Source organism: Sorex fumeus, unplaced genomic scaffold, assembly GCF_029834395.1.
Source record: "Sorex fumeus unplaced genomic scaffold, SorFum_2.1 ptg000081l, whole genome shotgun sequence".
Lineage (NCBI taxonomy): Eukaryota > Metazoa > Chordata > Mammalia > Eulipotyphla > Soricidae > Sorex > Sorex fumeus.
The window spans coordinates 12,840,968-12,857,550 of record NW_026606138.1 but is presented as its reverse complement, the minus strand read 5'-3'; the positions used below and the strand labels follow the sequence as shown (position 1 = coordinate 12,857,550).

The window sequence follows — 16,583 nt, the reverse complement described above, 5'->3', positions numbered from 1 at the left end:
TTAGGAACTTGAATGGATGCCTAGGAGATGCACGTAGTAAATCAGGAAAAAAGTTAACACTCTATATAGGAAAAATGAAGTAGGTGGAGAAAATTTTATTATAAATACTTGCTCAGGCAATCATAAAAAAAAGGCCATTGATTTAGCATGGACATGAAAATCTTCACTCCATAATGTGCACAGAGGTATAACAATTATAAGGACCATGCAACTATATATACACTAAATTACTGGTAGTGTGGCTGATAAGATTGGTGGAAACAATTCTGGCATTTTTTGTACACTCGTAATTTTTTCATATTTCAGATATACTGCATTCTTTATTTCTCCTAAACTATCATTCCTCAAATAATAGCCCCTCCAAAAGAAAAACTCTTCAACTTCTTTAATTTGTTACAATAGTGAAGTCAATTCTAAATCAGATATACTTCAACATATTTTGAAACAAGGTATTTTATTTTATCATTCATCTTTTTTGCTGTATATACTTCAATTTCATATATATTCTTTAGATTTCATGCTTTGTTTTGCTTTCTTCTGCTTTGCTTTTGGTTAGCATTTAGGGAAATAATAGTTCGCCAGTTCATGCTAGCTCTTGGTAGCAATGAAAGTTTTACATGAATTATCAAGTTGATCTGTCAAAAGAAAAATGCCTACATTTATTATAAATATCATTAATACACATTAAAAGCTTTGTTATAATGGAAAATGGGTTCATATTTTAAGAAATTGGCATTACTTCTAGTGTGGAAAGCATAACTTCTTAGAAATATGATCTCTTTTAAATATTATTTTATTATGGAATCAAGTGAGCTGGATGAACAGAGATGTCAAATGGATGTGATTTTTTGATGAATTCAGTCAACTGTTAAAAAAAATATCACTTCCAAGTATGAAATTATACGGTTTTTACATTGACAACTTCATTTAAATGATTCCTCCCTTTTCCTTTCACATAAGTTGGTACACCAAGCTTCTTTTGAAAAATAAGCCATTTTAGGTAAAATAGCTGTAAGGTCAAAAAACAAGACAAAATCCCAAATAAATTATTGGAATGACAACTTTATGCTTTGTTTTCCTCCTACAATTTAGAATAAAAGAACCACTCTAAGGGAGACAGCACTTCACTGTAGAGAAAGTACTCTACATACTGGCTTTAAATCCTAACCTCAATATTTATTAGCTAGCTAGAGAACTGGGAAGCTAGCCTCAGTTTCCTTCTGTAGAGAAGGAACAGTGGCAGTACATATCCCACAAGACTGAGGTAAAGATTAAATAAATGGATACTAATGAACTTAGAATTATCTAGCACTTGAAAGTTCTCCCTTACTATTACTGAATGTTCAGATTGGAGATAACAATGGCACTTATGCATGCAAGGAGCCCATTGACTCTATTTTGAGTTCTGGCTCTGCCCATTACCAGTTGGATGAGTTTGCAGAGAGTTTTTTCGCTTCTCTGTGTTAAGTTGCTGATCTTTCAGATAAAATTTCTCATCTACAAAGGGGGTGTATGTAGTACAAAGCCCTGTGAAGATTAAATAAGATAATGCATGCAAAGTGCCAAACAGGATGCCTGGGATATTCGAATTGCACAGTAGGTGGTAGTTCCTGCCACTGCTGTTGGAGCAACACCTACAGATGCTTCTCCTTTTCCCATCACTGCTGTTGCCATTACTGAGCTAGATGCTGTGTGATCTCCTGTGATAGAGACTTAGTCCTTCTCTAAATGTTTAGTTTGGGTGCTACCAATAGTAGATCTATCAAACCAAGATGTTTAGTTTTCGATTTTTTTCTTTTTGGGTCACACTCAGTGGAGCTCAGGGGTTATTCCTGGCTCTGCACTCAGGAATTACTCCTGGTGGTGCTCGGGGGACCATATGAGATGCTGGCAATCGAATCTGGGTTGGCCATGTGCAAGACAAATGCTCTACCCACAGTGCTATCGCTCCAGCCCCAGATGTTTAATTTTCATATATTCTTTTGATACTTTCTTCTGGTCCTTAGCATTTTTTTTATTTTGCATGATTTTGTTGGTTTGTTTTTGGTGAGATTTTCTGTTTAGTAGTAATCACACATTGCAAAGAGATAATAATTACCATCTTCATATACATTTTTGCACCTATAGAATGAAACGGAATGTAAGTACTCTTAGGTCAAATAAAATTCTTTAATATGAAGTCACTAACAGAGTAAATGAGTGAACTGGAGGCCCTACCAGAAACACTTAGTAAATATTCTCTTTTCTTACAGAATTCACTGTTATCTACAATGAACTTGGTAGACCAACCTTCTACACTGGAAGAACTGACTGGCTGGCCCAACTGCCATACATTTGTATCTTAAATGATGAGCAAGAAGTCCTGTAAAGCACCAGAGGCTTTGGCTCTAGTTACACAAGCTGAACTGAAGCAAGGCAAACATTTCCAGAGTACAGAGACTTTCCATTCTTGAAGGGGACAATCTGACAGGTACTCAATAGATGCTTAGGGTGGGAACAGAGGGAGATGATCAACAGAGAGGACTTTTAGAATTCAGAGTGGATTCTTAGTCTTTCCTGTCACTGCTACTGTAGACTCAAATCACAGGGTCAAAATCTCAGATGCTATTTAACTTTTTGCTTCTGCTTTCCAGCTATAAACTGGAAATCTTCTGGAAACAGAACACATGGTATTTGCATCTTCAGATGTTTTCTGTAACTGTATGTCTAGTTTAAGACTAGCCTGTGAGTTGAGGGTCAACACCCTGTTGATGCATAGTAGATCTTCAATAAACAATTTCTCATCGATTAGCCCTCCAAAAGTACCTAGCCTTGTCTCACTGTTGGCATGCTTCAGATCTAAGATGGCAAGCAGAATTAAGCAACCTTAGTAACCAGTGTCCTGCTAACTTTGTGAGCATCAGGCTATCTCTTTTTCTGACCGTTTGTCAATGGGTAGATAGGATCTGGAGGAAAAGAACTTCAGCATGGCTTCTTCTCAAGTCCATCCTAATGAAATCTTCTGCCAGCAATTGAAATTATAATTGCTGTGAGTCACGCCATGACTCACATGAGTTGTCACGGCAACTTATTAGCCATACAACCAAAGCACCTTCCATTAGCTTTGCCAAAATTGGTTCCCGAGTTTTCCTGGACTGTGAAAATAATGTGGGTGAGCCCCAAGTTTGGGGTTGCTAAGAGTCAATAATCAAAAGAAATGGCCCCAAGAAAGAAAACGAGAAAGAAAACATAAATTTCTTCTAGTTCTTGGATTTCTTGAGTAAATGTATTGACACAGTATTGAAAAATTTGGTGGCTGGTTTTGTGATATCAACAAATACTTAAAGAGAGGTGGTTGAGGCCTCGAGTTAATTTTCTGTAAGTCAAACTCAAAGCCAAGTCTCTAGGGGTTGAAAAATAAATCCATTAACCAGTTCCACTTGAAGCAACTGCATTCGACATGTTTTGTCTTCAAATATACAAATGGATTATTTGCTCAAAGAAATATTAGGATTCATGCTAAAATAGTTTAATTATTGAGAACTGAAAAATATAGTACTTTAATTTTATGCTTTAGATATTAGCTTGCTGCAAGCAAATATTGTCTTTTAATGGATATTTGGATTAAAATTAAAGTAATTAGAAAGGTTTAGAAGCATAGTCTATTTATTTATTAGGGGAAATTGACATTAAAATATAGTAAAATTGATTCATTTTCCCAATCATTTCCTAAAGAATCTGAAATTTCCTCATGTTTGTCAGTGGGGAAGAAAATAAGGAGGACATACTTAAAGAGGAGGGTAAAAGAACACAAACAAGGATAAGAACAGGAAGAAGTGACTTCTTTTGTTACAATCCAGAGTGACTAGGTATCTTTATGTTCCACTGGCTGAAATATTCCTTAGGTTTTGACCTCTTGATGTCACTTCCCAGTAGCCAGAAACAACTAGGAATATCTGTTTCACTTTTTAGTTTTTCTCCTCTATTACTTGTCATCCTCTAACATTTTATTGAATGCAAAATTATGCAAGTGGAATTAGATTAAGAAATCAGGGGCAAATGGCCAGTTATCTTTGGCAAATAATAAAACCAAGAGAGTAACCGATTCCAAGAAAAAGATACTTATCCACATGGTAGTATTTCAGTCGGAAATAGACCAGAATAAATTTGTCAAACACCAAAGCAAGAGCATTCTTGCAAGAATACAACTAAATACAAATGCTATAGATTCACCACAACAATAAAAATTCTACACCAAAATGTAAATTTTATCTGATGTGTTTCTATCTTAGACACAAAAACAACAACAGCATCAACAACAATAATAACACTCCCTCTTTAGTTCATACGCCAACATTTGACAGTGACATTTCCTAACCATAAATAAAGGAGAGCACAGATCTTTTGACCAATTTAGTTTTAAGAACTATGGACCAGAAGCCTTCAAATGCTGATGGTGCTCACTCACCAAAAGAAGTTAATGACAAATTCTAAAGATGACATCCTCAGGAACTCAGAAGAATCCAGGTTCTTCAAAAACTATGCTGATGGACTTCTCTGAAAGAGACAATTGTAATCCCTTTTCTGGGACTTCGTGGCTTAACTTATCTGCGGTCCCCCCTTTTTTTTAAAGCAGTACCTGTACTTTCTAGATAACAAGGTGGCCTAAAATATTATCAGGTGTCATAACTATTCAGGTTCACTTTGTCTTTCTTGCACCTGTGACTGGTATACCAGTGAGCTGACACTCAGGTCTGATAATAGATTCTGCAACTGTACATGTTAATTTGTAAGGTGAACATTCTGTCTGCGAGGGCAGTTAGGAGACCTCGATTGAAATAGCTAATGTGGGGTGACTTCAGCAGTCGACGATAATATAGTTAAATCTTGACCAAAGTTTCCAGAAGTCTGGAGAAAAATTGCAAGTCTGGGGACAGTACAGAAATGAAGTCATACACTTACTTCCCTAAGAGAAGTTTTTTTCACTGAGGAAAACTTTTTGAGGAACAGATGTCAAGATGATTTAAGAGGAGTTAGAATGGCACATCCTCGGAAAACTTACAGGCAAGCTATCAACTGTTTAATTTTCAAGAAAAGCCCAACAGATGCAAAAGAGAAAGTCATTTGGGTGACCATTGTTAGAGAAAGAATGGACCGGTTTTCTTTTTCCTCATAAGTTGTGGACCTGGTGGAGATGGAAAGATGTGGAGAATAGAAAGATGATGTATTACCTGTTGACCTGGGTGACAAAGCACTACCCATAGTTCAGTGGTATACAAGACACTTACTAACTTGCAATTTAAACAATTCAATTTTTCCTTGGGATGTACTAAGTTTGTGTCAACTGTCTATTCAACTGCTTTGTCTTTCCAACTTTTCTTTGGGTCATTTTATTTTGGGCCCTCTTCTAATCATGAAAGTAAACTCAATGTTTAGGTCATTTGATATCATCACCAAGATGATACCTGATCTGAATCTCTTTGTTAATTTCGTATTTAAATTACAACAAAAATATCTTTGCAGTATTTCTCATTTACTTTATGTTCAATCAATGACTGAAATTTTCTTGTTGATATTAGGTAGACACTTAGAATCTACCCAGACAATATCTTGATTTTAAGGAAATACTTTTGGCTTTAAGGCAGGTATAGCGGATGGAATTTGTTAAACCTTTGCTATCAGGCAACCTAGTTTACATGGCCTCTTGCTGGAACACCAGCTTTTCTCTCACTAGCCAACACTCTCACTTGCCTAAATCCTTCCATGAATTTAAATCTTTCCACAGATTATTATTTCTGCTCAATGGGCCAATGAAGTTATTCTCAGGGATGACAATTTCTTGACAGTCCTGAGGGATGGAAAGTCTGTCTACTAGCCAACATCTATATTCTCTGTCTTACTTGTTGAGGGGTGCTCTTTGCAATAATGGAGCTGAGCTAGTGGTTTTGCCCACTTATCCAAGAGCCAAGTTATAATGCAAATAGTCAATGGCTTTTGTATATTGCCAGGTGGCTAGGAGTCCATTACCCAAACGACCATAGACAGCAGGCATAATCATCCGCCCCTGTTCAGGAGAGGCCCAGGACTGAGCTAGCAGAAAGACTGAATTACTTACCACCTCTAGAGTGGGTCCCTCCAGGCCAGGGACGAGCTCATGGGCAAGGCTGTGCAAGGAAGCGCTCTGAACCATGCCTGCCCTGCGGATACACAGAGGACTTCAGTCTCCTGCACTGTCAATCTCTCAGTTATCATGAGCTCAATCATGTACCGACAACAGCAAGAACGATGACGAGGACGAGGACAAAACAACTCCCCAGAGCTAAGGGCCACACACTACCCTGATGGAGAGACAGCCAACTGGAACTGTGCACTGAGAGATGGAGGTGCTGCCATGGTCCTGTGTCCACGATGGGCCTTTTCCTCTTTCCTTAGAGCCCATGGAGAGCCACATGGAGAGACTGCAGGAGGGGCCCTAACAGTCAGGCAACCATTGAATTTGGTGGCTTCGCTTTTCCTCTCTCTCTTTTCTACAAATACAGATAGACAGACAGACAGACCCAAGAGCAGATTTCAAGAATCAACTGAGGCACAAGGTAAACTACTCTGATGTTCCATGGATTTTTCCCCCAAGTGTTTCACGTGAAATAAACAAAAAAATTTAAAGCATAATTAGGAAAAATTGGGGGACATTGCTGGCCCTAAATTGTGCCAGAAGTATCTCCTCTGCTTGATGGAGAAGGATGCCCAAGCACGCCTCGTAGGTAGCACAGACTTGTGGTCTACAATCGTCATGCAGTTCTAGTGACTATTAATTCAAAGTCTAAAGAATATGCTGGCCAAGTTACAGTGAAAGTTGACTGCCTGTATCAGTGACGTGTTGGTTTCATCCTGAGTTCAAAGCACAATCAAACAGCATTACTCAGATGTAAATCACAACACTTTACATGGACGTGAGCTTGCAAACTCATGGTAGTGTTCGAATGCAGGCAGTTGGATGAAAGCAGTTGAACCCGAGAAGTGGGACTGAATACAGATTATAAATCCAGCGCACATTTCCACATCAGACTCCCAAAGCCATTTATCAGGGCCCTGCTGGGCAACAGTCGTGAGCGAATGACAGCACCTATGTTCAGTCAGAATCTCTGCTTCACAGACACAAGTATGAAACAGCCTAAATCATGAACTCGTGGTGAGGAGAAGACCAACGTTTAAAAGGAATCATGGTGATGTTTCTTATACCAGCTCCACTAAGAAGGATCCAGTGTGAGGGTGATCAGTAAGTCAGTTAATTGATCCTCCTGGCTAGACTTCATGGTTTTTCTAAAGCTTAATGACTCAAATGGCTAGAATTCATCAGAATGTATCTAGACTCTCTTTAACACACATTCAGTACAAACAGGTGAAGATGCACCACGGCCAAGCACTACAGGTACAAAGTATGGCCTCTGTGGACCACGGATCACAGTTGAAACATTCGTTTATACTTGAGGGTCACAGCAGCCAGACATCTGCGAATTCCAACTCTTCAGAAAACTTTGGACAGAAAAAAAAATAACATCTTACTTACATGTATGCGTCTTCTTCGTTACGGAGATACCTGGAACAGAAGGGAAAAAAAGACAAAGGTCAGAGAGTGTCTGGGTGTGCGTCTTGAAATATCTATCACTTTCTATGTTGTCAGGAGTTTACACTGCTCCTTTGCTCAAAGGAAGGCATGGAGGCAAGACCTGTCTTCATTATAAGCGCCAACGTTATGGGCCCTTCCCCCGACCAATGCAGCCAGGGACAATGGGGACAGTGAGCAGTGTCTACTGTATAAAGGGTTCTGTGGTGAAAACAAAAGCAGCATAATTTAAAAGTGCAATAAAAGATTTAGTAAGGGCGATGATCAGGCTAATAGGCAGCGTGGGGAAGATTTTAGGCACAAGCGAGTAATGCCACTCAACTCAGATGAGAGTGTGCCAAGAACTGAGCAATTAGTTCACTGCAGCCATGATTCTGTACTTATTTATTTATTTTTAAACCAAGAGGACTCTTTTTGCTTTCACAAGGCATAACTTTTAATGATGAGGGAAAACACAGTACCAGAATGTACCTATCCGTCTGAACATATGACGTTTAGAAATGAAACGGCTCTGACTTCTCTGTAGATGGCACCAACATGAGCACGAACTGTATGAAAATGTGAGGGATTCATGAGTCAGCGCTCTGAATGTTTCCAAGATGATTTACAGAGAGCAGGTGATAAGTATAAAACTATAAAGATAACTTGGCTGAGAATTTTAGAAGCAGCTCCATTTTGAACACTTTATACCGCATTCTTCTTGGGGGATGTTCTTAAGACCAAAGAGGCTCAAAATAATAAAACTGTCGAAAACATTTAGTTGATGACTAAGAACTGTGGTAAATCTTGACATTTTTTTTTCTTTCAAGTTATTAAGAGAACTATTTAACCCTCCTCTGGAAAGTCAAAGCTGTCGAAACACTGGCACCCACACCACACTCAGCTATGGAACATGTCATACAAGGAAGAAATCCGTTATGAAAATCTATGGTAGACAGAAAAAAAAAAGAGTTAGTTCCACCATTGAGGGCCAAGACCAAAATCACACACTCGCTCCCCCAACAACTTTCCAAAAGGACTTACTTAGGGAGGCTGAAATTACATAGCCCAACTCAAATTCCTTATTTTTTCCTTTTCATTGAGGAAAACTAAACTATTGTTTTTCATTAAGTTTGTGTTGGCTTTGCAAAGTAAAGTTAGAACCTTCTGCAAAATCTCGAGGGCTCTCTCTCTCACAAAGAAAATACAAATGTGTCCTAGAATTCTTTGAAATAAGTCTGGATCATGGAAAGAGAACTCCTTTCCCCTGTCCCCCCTCCCACCCCCAGCAGTAGTAAGTCCAGTTTAAGATCTGAATACAATTTACAACTTCAACTCAGGACACTGGCACCAATAAATCAATCCATTAGTGCTCCTTCAGCATTATGAGAGCTATCTGTGTACTTTCCTTAGGAAATAATGCTTTCTGTAAAATCACTTTGAAGAGAAAATGCTTACGCTGTCACTCCTGATAATTCAGAACCTCCATACAATTGGATTTAACACAGTCCCAAACAGACCTATCTATATTCGCTGAGTGAGGAACTCTTTTCTCCTGACATCCATAGGCCTGATGAAAATACCACTGCTTTAACTTTTCTGCTTAAATTTATTATATAGTGCACGAAGCAGTGTTCTTATCAACTATTTTCATGATGATTACACTGATAACAGACTTTTGAAAATTTTTCCAGGAAAGCTGCCTGATGATTGAGTAGTACAGAGTTAAAACTCCTCATATGTGTCTTCAGGCAAAAACCTGACTTTAATAGTCATACATGCTCTGTCTCTCAGTTTTGTTGAACTACCAATTGGCAATCATTATAAGTAATTGGGGGAAAGAACTATATTAGAGTTGCCATATTTAGCAGATGAAAAAAACCTCGGGATACCCAATTAAATTTACATTTTAGATATTAATTTGCTGTTTATTGGAAATTAAAATTTAATTAGGTATCCTGTCTTTTATCTGGCTATCCTAGTCTAAATAAGTATAATACAAATTACACTCATTATATATGATGAAGAATTTACCAATCAATTAACAAACATTTTATAAAGAAAAGCTTTAAAATACACCCACTCACAAAAGAAATATTTTAAAAATGCATTAGGTCCCAATTATGAGTATAGAATTGTACCTAAAAATTTTTGATTTATAAAAATGTATGTTAATCACATAAATTTTATTAAACAAAAATAAGTTATTATTTTTGAAGTAGAATAGATTTATTTATTTAACTTTTTTTTTTGAATCACTGTGAGATAGGCCACTACATGTTCATGATTGGATTTCAGTCATACAGTATTCCAACACCCATCCCTCCACCAGCATCCCCAGGTTTCCTCCCATCACCTGCAACCCCCTAGCCCCTGCCTGCCTCTATGGAAGGCGCTTTTCCTCTCTCTCTCTGTCTCTCTCTCTGTCTCTCTCTCTCCCTCTTTTTGGGCATTGTGGTTTGCAATATTGATCCTGAAAGGTTATCAAGAATATCTTTACCCACTTCTAAGCCTCAGATCTTAACCAGAGTGATCATTCACAGCTATTATTGTTATAACAGTCTCTTCTCTATCTTACCTACCCTCACCTCCATACACACTTGTAATTAGTTCCAACCAATGACCAGTCCTCCTAACCCCTTTTTCTCTGGCCATGGGTGTTATTCTCTTACTATATATATATATATATATATATATATTTTTATATGTCACAAATGAATGCAGTCATTCTATATCTGTCACTTTCCTTCTGACTCATTTCACTCAGCATGATACTCTCCATGTTGATCCATTTATAGGCGAATTTCATGACTTCATTTTTCCTGACAGCTGAATAGTATTCCATTGCGCCATAGTTTCATTCATTCATTTGTCTGTTCTTGGGCATGCAGGTTTTTAAACATACTTTAAAGATTATTTCCAACTGCCATATTCAGTGAAACAATCCTATGTGTCATCAAGAGCCATAGTTTCAGAAGCTAGGGCAAAGAGCATCACATTAATTAATGATGCTTCTGTGGTGAACACTTGAGGAAGTAAGAGTAAAGCAGTAGAATTGGCTAGAGGGAAAATTTAGATCTACTGAAGCAAGCAAGAGTATGCATTTTTTTCCTTTTTGGGTCACACTTGGAGATGCACAGGGTTTACTCCTGGCTTTCACTCAGGAATTACTCCTGGCTGTGCTCAGGGGACCATAAGGGATGCTGGGAATCGCATCCGGGCCAGCCACGTGCAAGACAAAATACCCCACCCGCTGTTCTATTGCTCCAGCCCCAAGGATATGCATTTCTTAAGACAGCCCTTTAAAGATAACCTAGTTGGGATGAGGGGGCTACATTTCTATAATACCTCCTCAATCAGTCTTTGGACATAGGCTCCCGTGAAAGGCCACAAACATAGGGAAAAGGCATTCTTCAGCAAAAGTCATACTCAAGGAAGGTTGACATAAAGGTGAGTTGCACTCCCGGTAAATGTAATAAATGTAGCGATTTATTTCTATCTGGATATTTGGGCATCAAATAGTCTATCACACTACCCGATTAATTTAATCTTTTTCTAACATATACATTTAGAACAGATTTATTTTGGACTGTCTTTGAAGGAGAGGAAGGAGAGAAAGTGGGAGAGAGGGAAGAGTAATACGTTTAAGAAAGAACCATGGCTTTTCCAAGGGCAGAAAGAGCCCCTACACACATCCCAGAATTAAATATTAAAGCATGAAAGTATACATCTCAAGAGGGGAGATGCGGGCGACACATGTGCTCAGGTACCACATGTGCTCACCACGTGAGCATAAGCAGTACATAGGCTCAGACAGCATATGTGCCAAAATAAATTATTTTTGTAAAGATAAAATTCTATTTTTTAAGAAAAGTAGTGTCAATGAAGATAATGTAAACACACATAAGACAAATTCAATGAATTATCAGAAATTTTACTGGACTGCTCTTCCTCCTCCTTCTCCTTCTAGAAAAATACTGATCTTGAGCATGCTAAAGGCTGGAATTCATGTTAATCCTTTCTCTTCAGAGTCACTCGCCATGTCTCAGTCTTTTTCCTTCAGTGGCCCTCTGCTGACCTTGATTCCTTCTGGTTTGGTTCCCAATTTAGCTGTAGCTTTGGAATATCCTGAGGGTGTTGTACCTGGGTCCATAAGGCTCCCGGGGCAGAAACACTGGTCTAGGACTTAGGTACTGACTCCATAGAAATATAAAAGGAGCAAAATGTGTCATTTTCATTTCCCAGAGAGGAAACTGAGGCACAGGGTGTCTCACTAGCCCAACAGAAAAATTCCTACGAAAAGTTAACATTTTATTGAAAGTGTGTCCATGGCATGTACTTAAAAACCCTGTCATAGATGCTGCATCTCAAGAAAAGATTTCCCCTGTAGAGTCTCCCAGTCAGCTGTCAGCTCTGTAAATAATTCAGACTGACAGGGCCTGTTCTTCCAGCCTTATCTAAACCAGGAAGCCCCACCTTGGCCAAGGTGACAGAGGAATTCACATAGGAACCTGTGTGCCTGGTTTGTGACTAGCAGTTAGATCTCCCCCCCATCCCCGGCCCTCCCTCCTCCCCCACCAGGGAAGGGGATATGGTCTCATTTCTTCTCATTTCCCCAGAGACTGCAAATCCTATCTTGCCTACCCAAGAGTGTATCATCAATAGAAGCCAGCAGGCAGATGGTGTCTGTTTTGTCCTTTTTTTTTTGTCCTGAGGAGAAAGGCATGCTGAGAACTCCGTATCTAAACCTTTAATGTGACCACCACCATCAACAGCAGCAGCTCTAAGATAGAAATTTTAGAAAATTTGGTCTTCTAAAGATAAATTATGATGACTATTATGAGGCAAATAGCTTCGATTCTACTCAGCAAGAGCAAAGAAGGAAGTTTAAGAAGGCAGCTCTTAGAATAACTGGCTTTGGAGACAAGTTGGCCTGAGTTTACATCCTGAGCTCATGCACCTTTCCTGTTTCTTGGCTGAGAGGTCTTGAGAAAGTTATTTCCCTTCTCTGGGCATAAACTTCATGATATTTAACATCATATGCAATCCTAACACTCAAAAAATTGTTGTAAAAAACTAAAATGAAATAGGATGTGTGAAGAGTTTGGCAAACCAGGAGGCGAGATGTAGAGGCTAGTTTACTTTGACCAAGGATGGGTAACTCACCATCATTACTTTAATAATATTGAATGAAAATGTTCCCTTGGCAGCTGTATTGGAATTATTGATGCTGTCCCTAAGTTTTACAGTAACTCATGACCTAGGACTTTGGTTTTTCAGGCTGGGACTTAAAAATTTATCTTGACAGTGGAGAGCATGGGACCCAAACCCAAATCATTAAATGGAAGCATATTATCTGTTCTAGATCCCACTGAACACTACTTGGGAATCAAAAGAAGATGCTGATTTGCTGGCCAACGGCTGTGCTGCCTAAGTGAGATGAGAATCAGTATGAGTAAAGGACTTATTTTTTGTTTTAATTTTTTTCATTGGTTTATGATATGGAATTTCAGGGGTCTATGTCTATACGTATATGCACATGATTATCACATTCTCCACAGCCTAAGTTCTGTGTCATTCCACCACCAAAAAAACCCCCCCTCTCTCTATTCCTCTAACAGTCCTCCCTTTCCTCTAGTAACTATCATAGTTTTCCTGAGTGTAAGGGTTAAAGGTAAAAGGTAAAGGCCCACCCGTTGATCGTCGATTTGCTCGAGCGGGCCCAGTAACGTCTCCATTGGAGACTTTGTTGTTACTGTGTCTGGCATATCGAATACTTCACGGGGAGCTTGCCAGGCTCTGCCGTGCGGGCGAGATACTCTCGGTAGCTTGCCGGGCTCTCTGAGAGGGGCGGAGGAATCAAACTCGGGTCGGCCATGTTGGCCGCTTGTAAGGCGAACGCCCTACCCGCTGTGCTATCGCTCCAGCCCTAAATGTAAGGGTTAGTTTTCTTATTTCTTGCCAGTTCATTTGCTTTAGCAATTCATATTATTCATATTATATGAGTGAAGCTATCCAGTTCTTTCACTTTGTCACTTATTCCACTTAACATCAGTATGTCAGGTTCCATTCCCTTTGTCCCAGGAGGCACAATATCATGTTCATAAACAACAGAATAGTCATCTATGGTGTGCTTATACCACAAGTCCTTTAACCAGTCAACTCTCTTTGGTATTTAGGTTGATTCTATGTTTGGGCTATTGCGAATAAGGAAAAAGCACTTGATCACCACCACCAGACTGTCAACCAAGCCCAGCAGTGGTGAAGGCTTTGATTTTCTCCAAACAATTGGGAAAGAGACCAAGATCATTACCCAGAGATTCCCAAACAGGGTAACAAGCAGCGTAATGCTCTCTAAAAAGACTGGAAGTTCATGGAGTTGAAGGACAGGAAGGTGGATTACTCTCTCGAGTCAAGTTCACAGACCCAGAGTGGACTTGTAGCATGATTGGGGCAAATTCCTTCACTTCTCTGGGCCTTAGCTTTATTAAATGCTGTGTGAGTTAGGTCGACTGCACAGTTCCTTAATTTCCCTTCACGTTCATCCATCAAAAGTTTCTGTCCTGCTTTCTGGCTATCAAATCAAACCTCCTCTTTCTTGGAACAACAGGCTCTATTTCTCACTGTACAAAACCTAATGTAGCTCACAATCAAAGGTAACCCCTTGAAACATTTTTCTTTTTTTGCCTTTAAAAACCAAAGAAGAAAGAAGGCAGTGTCTACAAAAGGTTATGTAAGTAAAAGATAACTTCTTTAGGGTGATACTTTAAAGTTACCTGGGCTAGAAAAAATGGCACCTTTTGATAAAGTTGTGAGACTTCTTATATTTCACCTATATATATATATATAGAGAGAGAGAGAGAGAGAGAGATTTCCAGATATGCTTTCGAGTAATTTCTAACTGAAAAATAAATGACAACAGTTTGAAATTGCCAATTAATATTATTAAGGCAAACAGAAAAAATATCCACAAATATTCTAACCAAAGTAGGGCTTCTAAGCCCTAAGATTTCCTGACTATTTTGTCAGTCATGCTTCAAAGCAAAACAAAGAAAATATCATGAAAATGCCACAAATTCATCACTGTCACAGTTATAAGTAGCTTCGGAGTCATAGTTATCACAGAGAGAGCACTTCAGGAATGTGATCTGATATTTCCCATCAGTGCCAAATCTTGGACCAATTAACTTCCTAGATGGACTTCTTATTGTCTCTTGGTTTTGAGGCAATTGTCTGTGTATGAAGTTTATTTCGACTTCTTTTAAATTTGTGGTTGAGATGGTATCTGGTGTTTTTTTCTTCTTCCCAGACATGCCAAGGACAATACCAACATTTGCAGAAACCTGGCACTCTAGACAACCTCAGCTCCTGCAATGTTGCTAGGGCTAGCACCTAGTCCAAAGACCATCTTTCCTGTCTGTCTGTCTTTCTGTCTGTCTGTCTCTCCCCCACCACCACACACCTATACACATACACACACAATGCTCTGCACTTGTGGGAGAGAAAGGTATACAACTGAGAGCAGTTCTATGTCAGGATAAAACACAGAAAGAAAAACAAAAATACACAACAAATAAAGGAACAAATGCCAGAGGGTTTATTTTTCTTTCCTTTTTTTAAAAAAAATTTTATTTTGGAGGTCCCAAGGTTTCCCTATTTCGAGTGAGTGCATGTGGCCAAATGAGGTGACAGAGTCAACTGACAGTGAACAGAACCTTGAATTGGCCAACATCCTGAGTTGCCCCCCATCTCACGCACTGAGTTAGTTTGTTTTCTAGAAAAGAAGGAATCCACATCGGAAGACCTTCCTAAGATTTCCTCTCCCTCCTTACAGATAGCTGAATTGAATATGCCTACTAGTCAAGATGGTCTAAAACCTTCTACAGAGGTTTTAGAAAAATAGGTTTCACTTTCTGAGCATTTCTTTTGTCTTTTTGGCTCTGGGGCTATACTGACAGTACTCAAGGCTTACTGCTTGGTCTGGTAGGATGGGAGGCATAATGTGTTACTGGGGATCAAACCAAGATCAGGTGCATGCAAGACAAGCATTGCAACTCCTGTACTAATTCTCTGGCCCATAAACCTCTGTTTCTCAATCCACATCACGGTTACGGTCCTCCCATTGTTCATCGATTTGCTCAAGCGGGCTCAGTAACATCTCCATTGGAGACTTTATTGTTACTGTGTTTGGCATATCGAATACATAATGGGAATAAAATTTTTGGTGCATGATTTATGGTAAGGCCAAAGAAGACCATTCATATGTGGTACCTAGCACCACAACTTTTACCTACAGAAGACACTTTTTTTTTTTTTTGCTTTTTGGATCACATCCGGCAATACAGGAGTTACTCCTGGCTTTGCACTCAGGAATTACTCCTGGCAGTGCTTGGGGAACCATATGGGATGCTGGGAATCAAACCTGGGTTGGCCACGTGCAAGGAAAATGCCGTCCCCGTTATGCTATCACTCCAGCCCCCCAGAAGATGTTCCTAATCCCAGGCACTTAGTAGAGAAGAAGCAGTTTGAGCGCCAGGTGCTTCTATCGAGAATATTAACTAGGGCACTGTGAACAAAAGGGTATTCTGGTAACTGAACCTTGGAGGACTCCAGGTAAACTTTCAAAATGAAATCAGTAACCCTGAGCCTCTTCCTACCATTTTTATACCAAGCGGAGAGCAAAGGTTGCAATTGCCAGGAATCACCCACTGCTTTTGATGGTCCCTTAAGGAACAGAGCCAGAATAGGGATTTAGATAAATTGGGAACAGCTCACAAACACCAGCTAGGATAGAAAGACCTGCATGGAGGGGTGTGCATGGGCGAGTTTCTTCATAATTAATTTTTCCATAACTAAGAAATGTCACTATGTGCTTGCCTTGGATTTTCCAGTTCCCGGTTCCCAGATGGCCCATGAGCTGCTCTGTTCCACACCAGCCCCGGGAATAGGGGACAGAGTGGGGAGGATCAGGAACCCGACTGAGCAGGGACTTGCCAAACAA

At 39.4% G+C, this 16,583-nt stretch overlaps 1 protein-coding gene across 2 annotated transcripts in view; it reads right to left on the bottom strand.

Moving 5' to 3' along the window:
* Positions 1-16,583, bottom strand: part of RORA (RAR related orphan receptor A) — a 744,445-nt gene that overhangs the window by 179,196 nt on the left and 548,666 nt on the right. For both annotated transcript variants that reach the window (XM_056130838.1, XM_056130839.1), the window contains one exon: positions 7,547-7,576. In XM_056130838.1, coding sequence (XP_055986813.1) covers positions 7,547-7,576 — 30 coding nt within the window. The remainder of the gene's footprint in view (positions 1-7,546; positions 7,577-16,583) is intronic.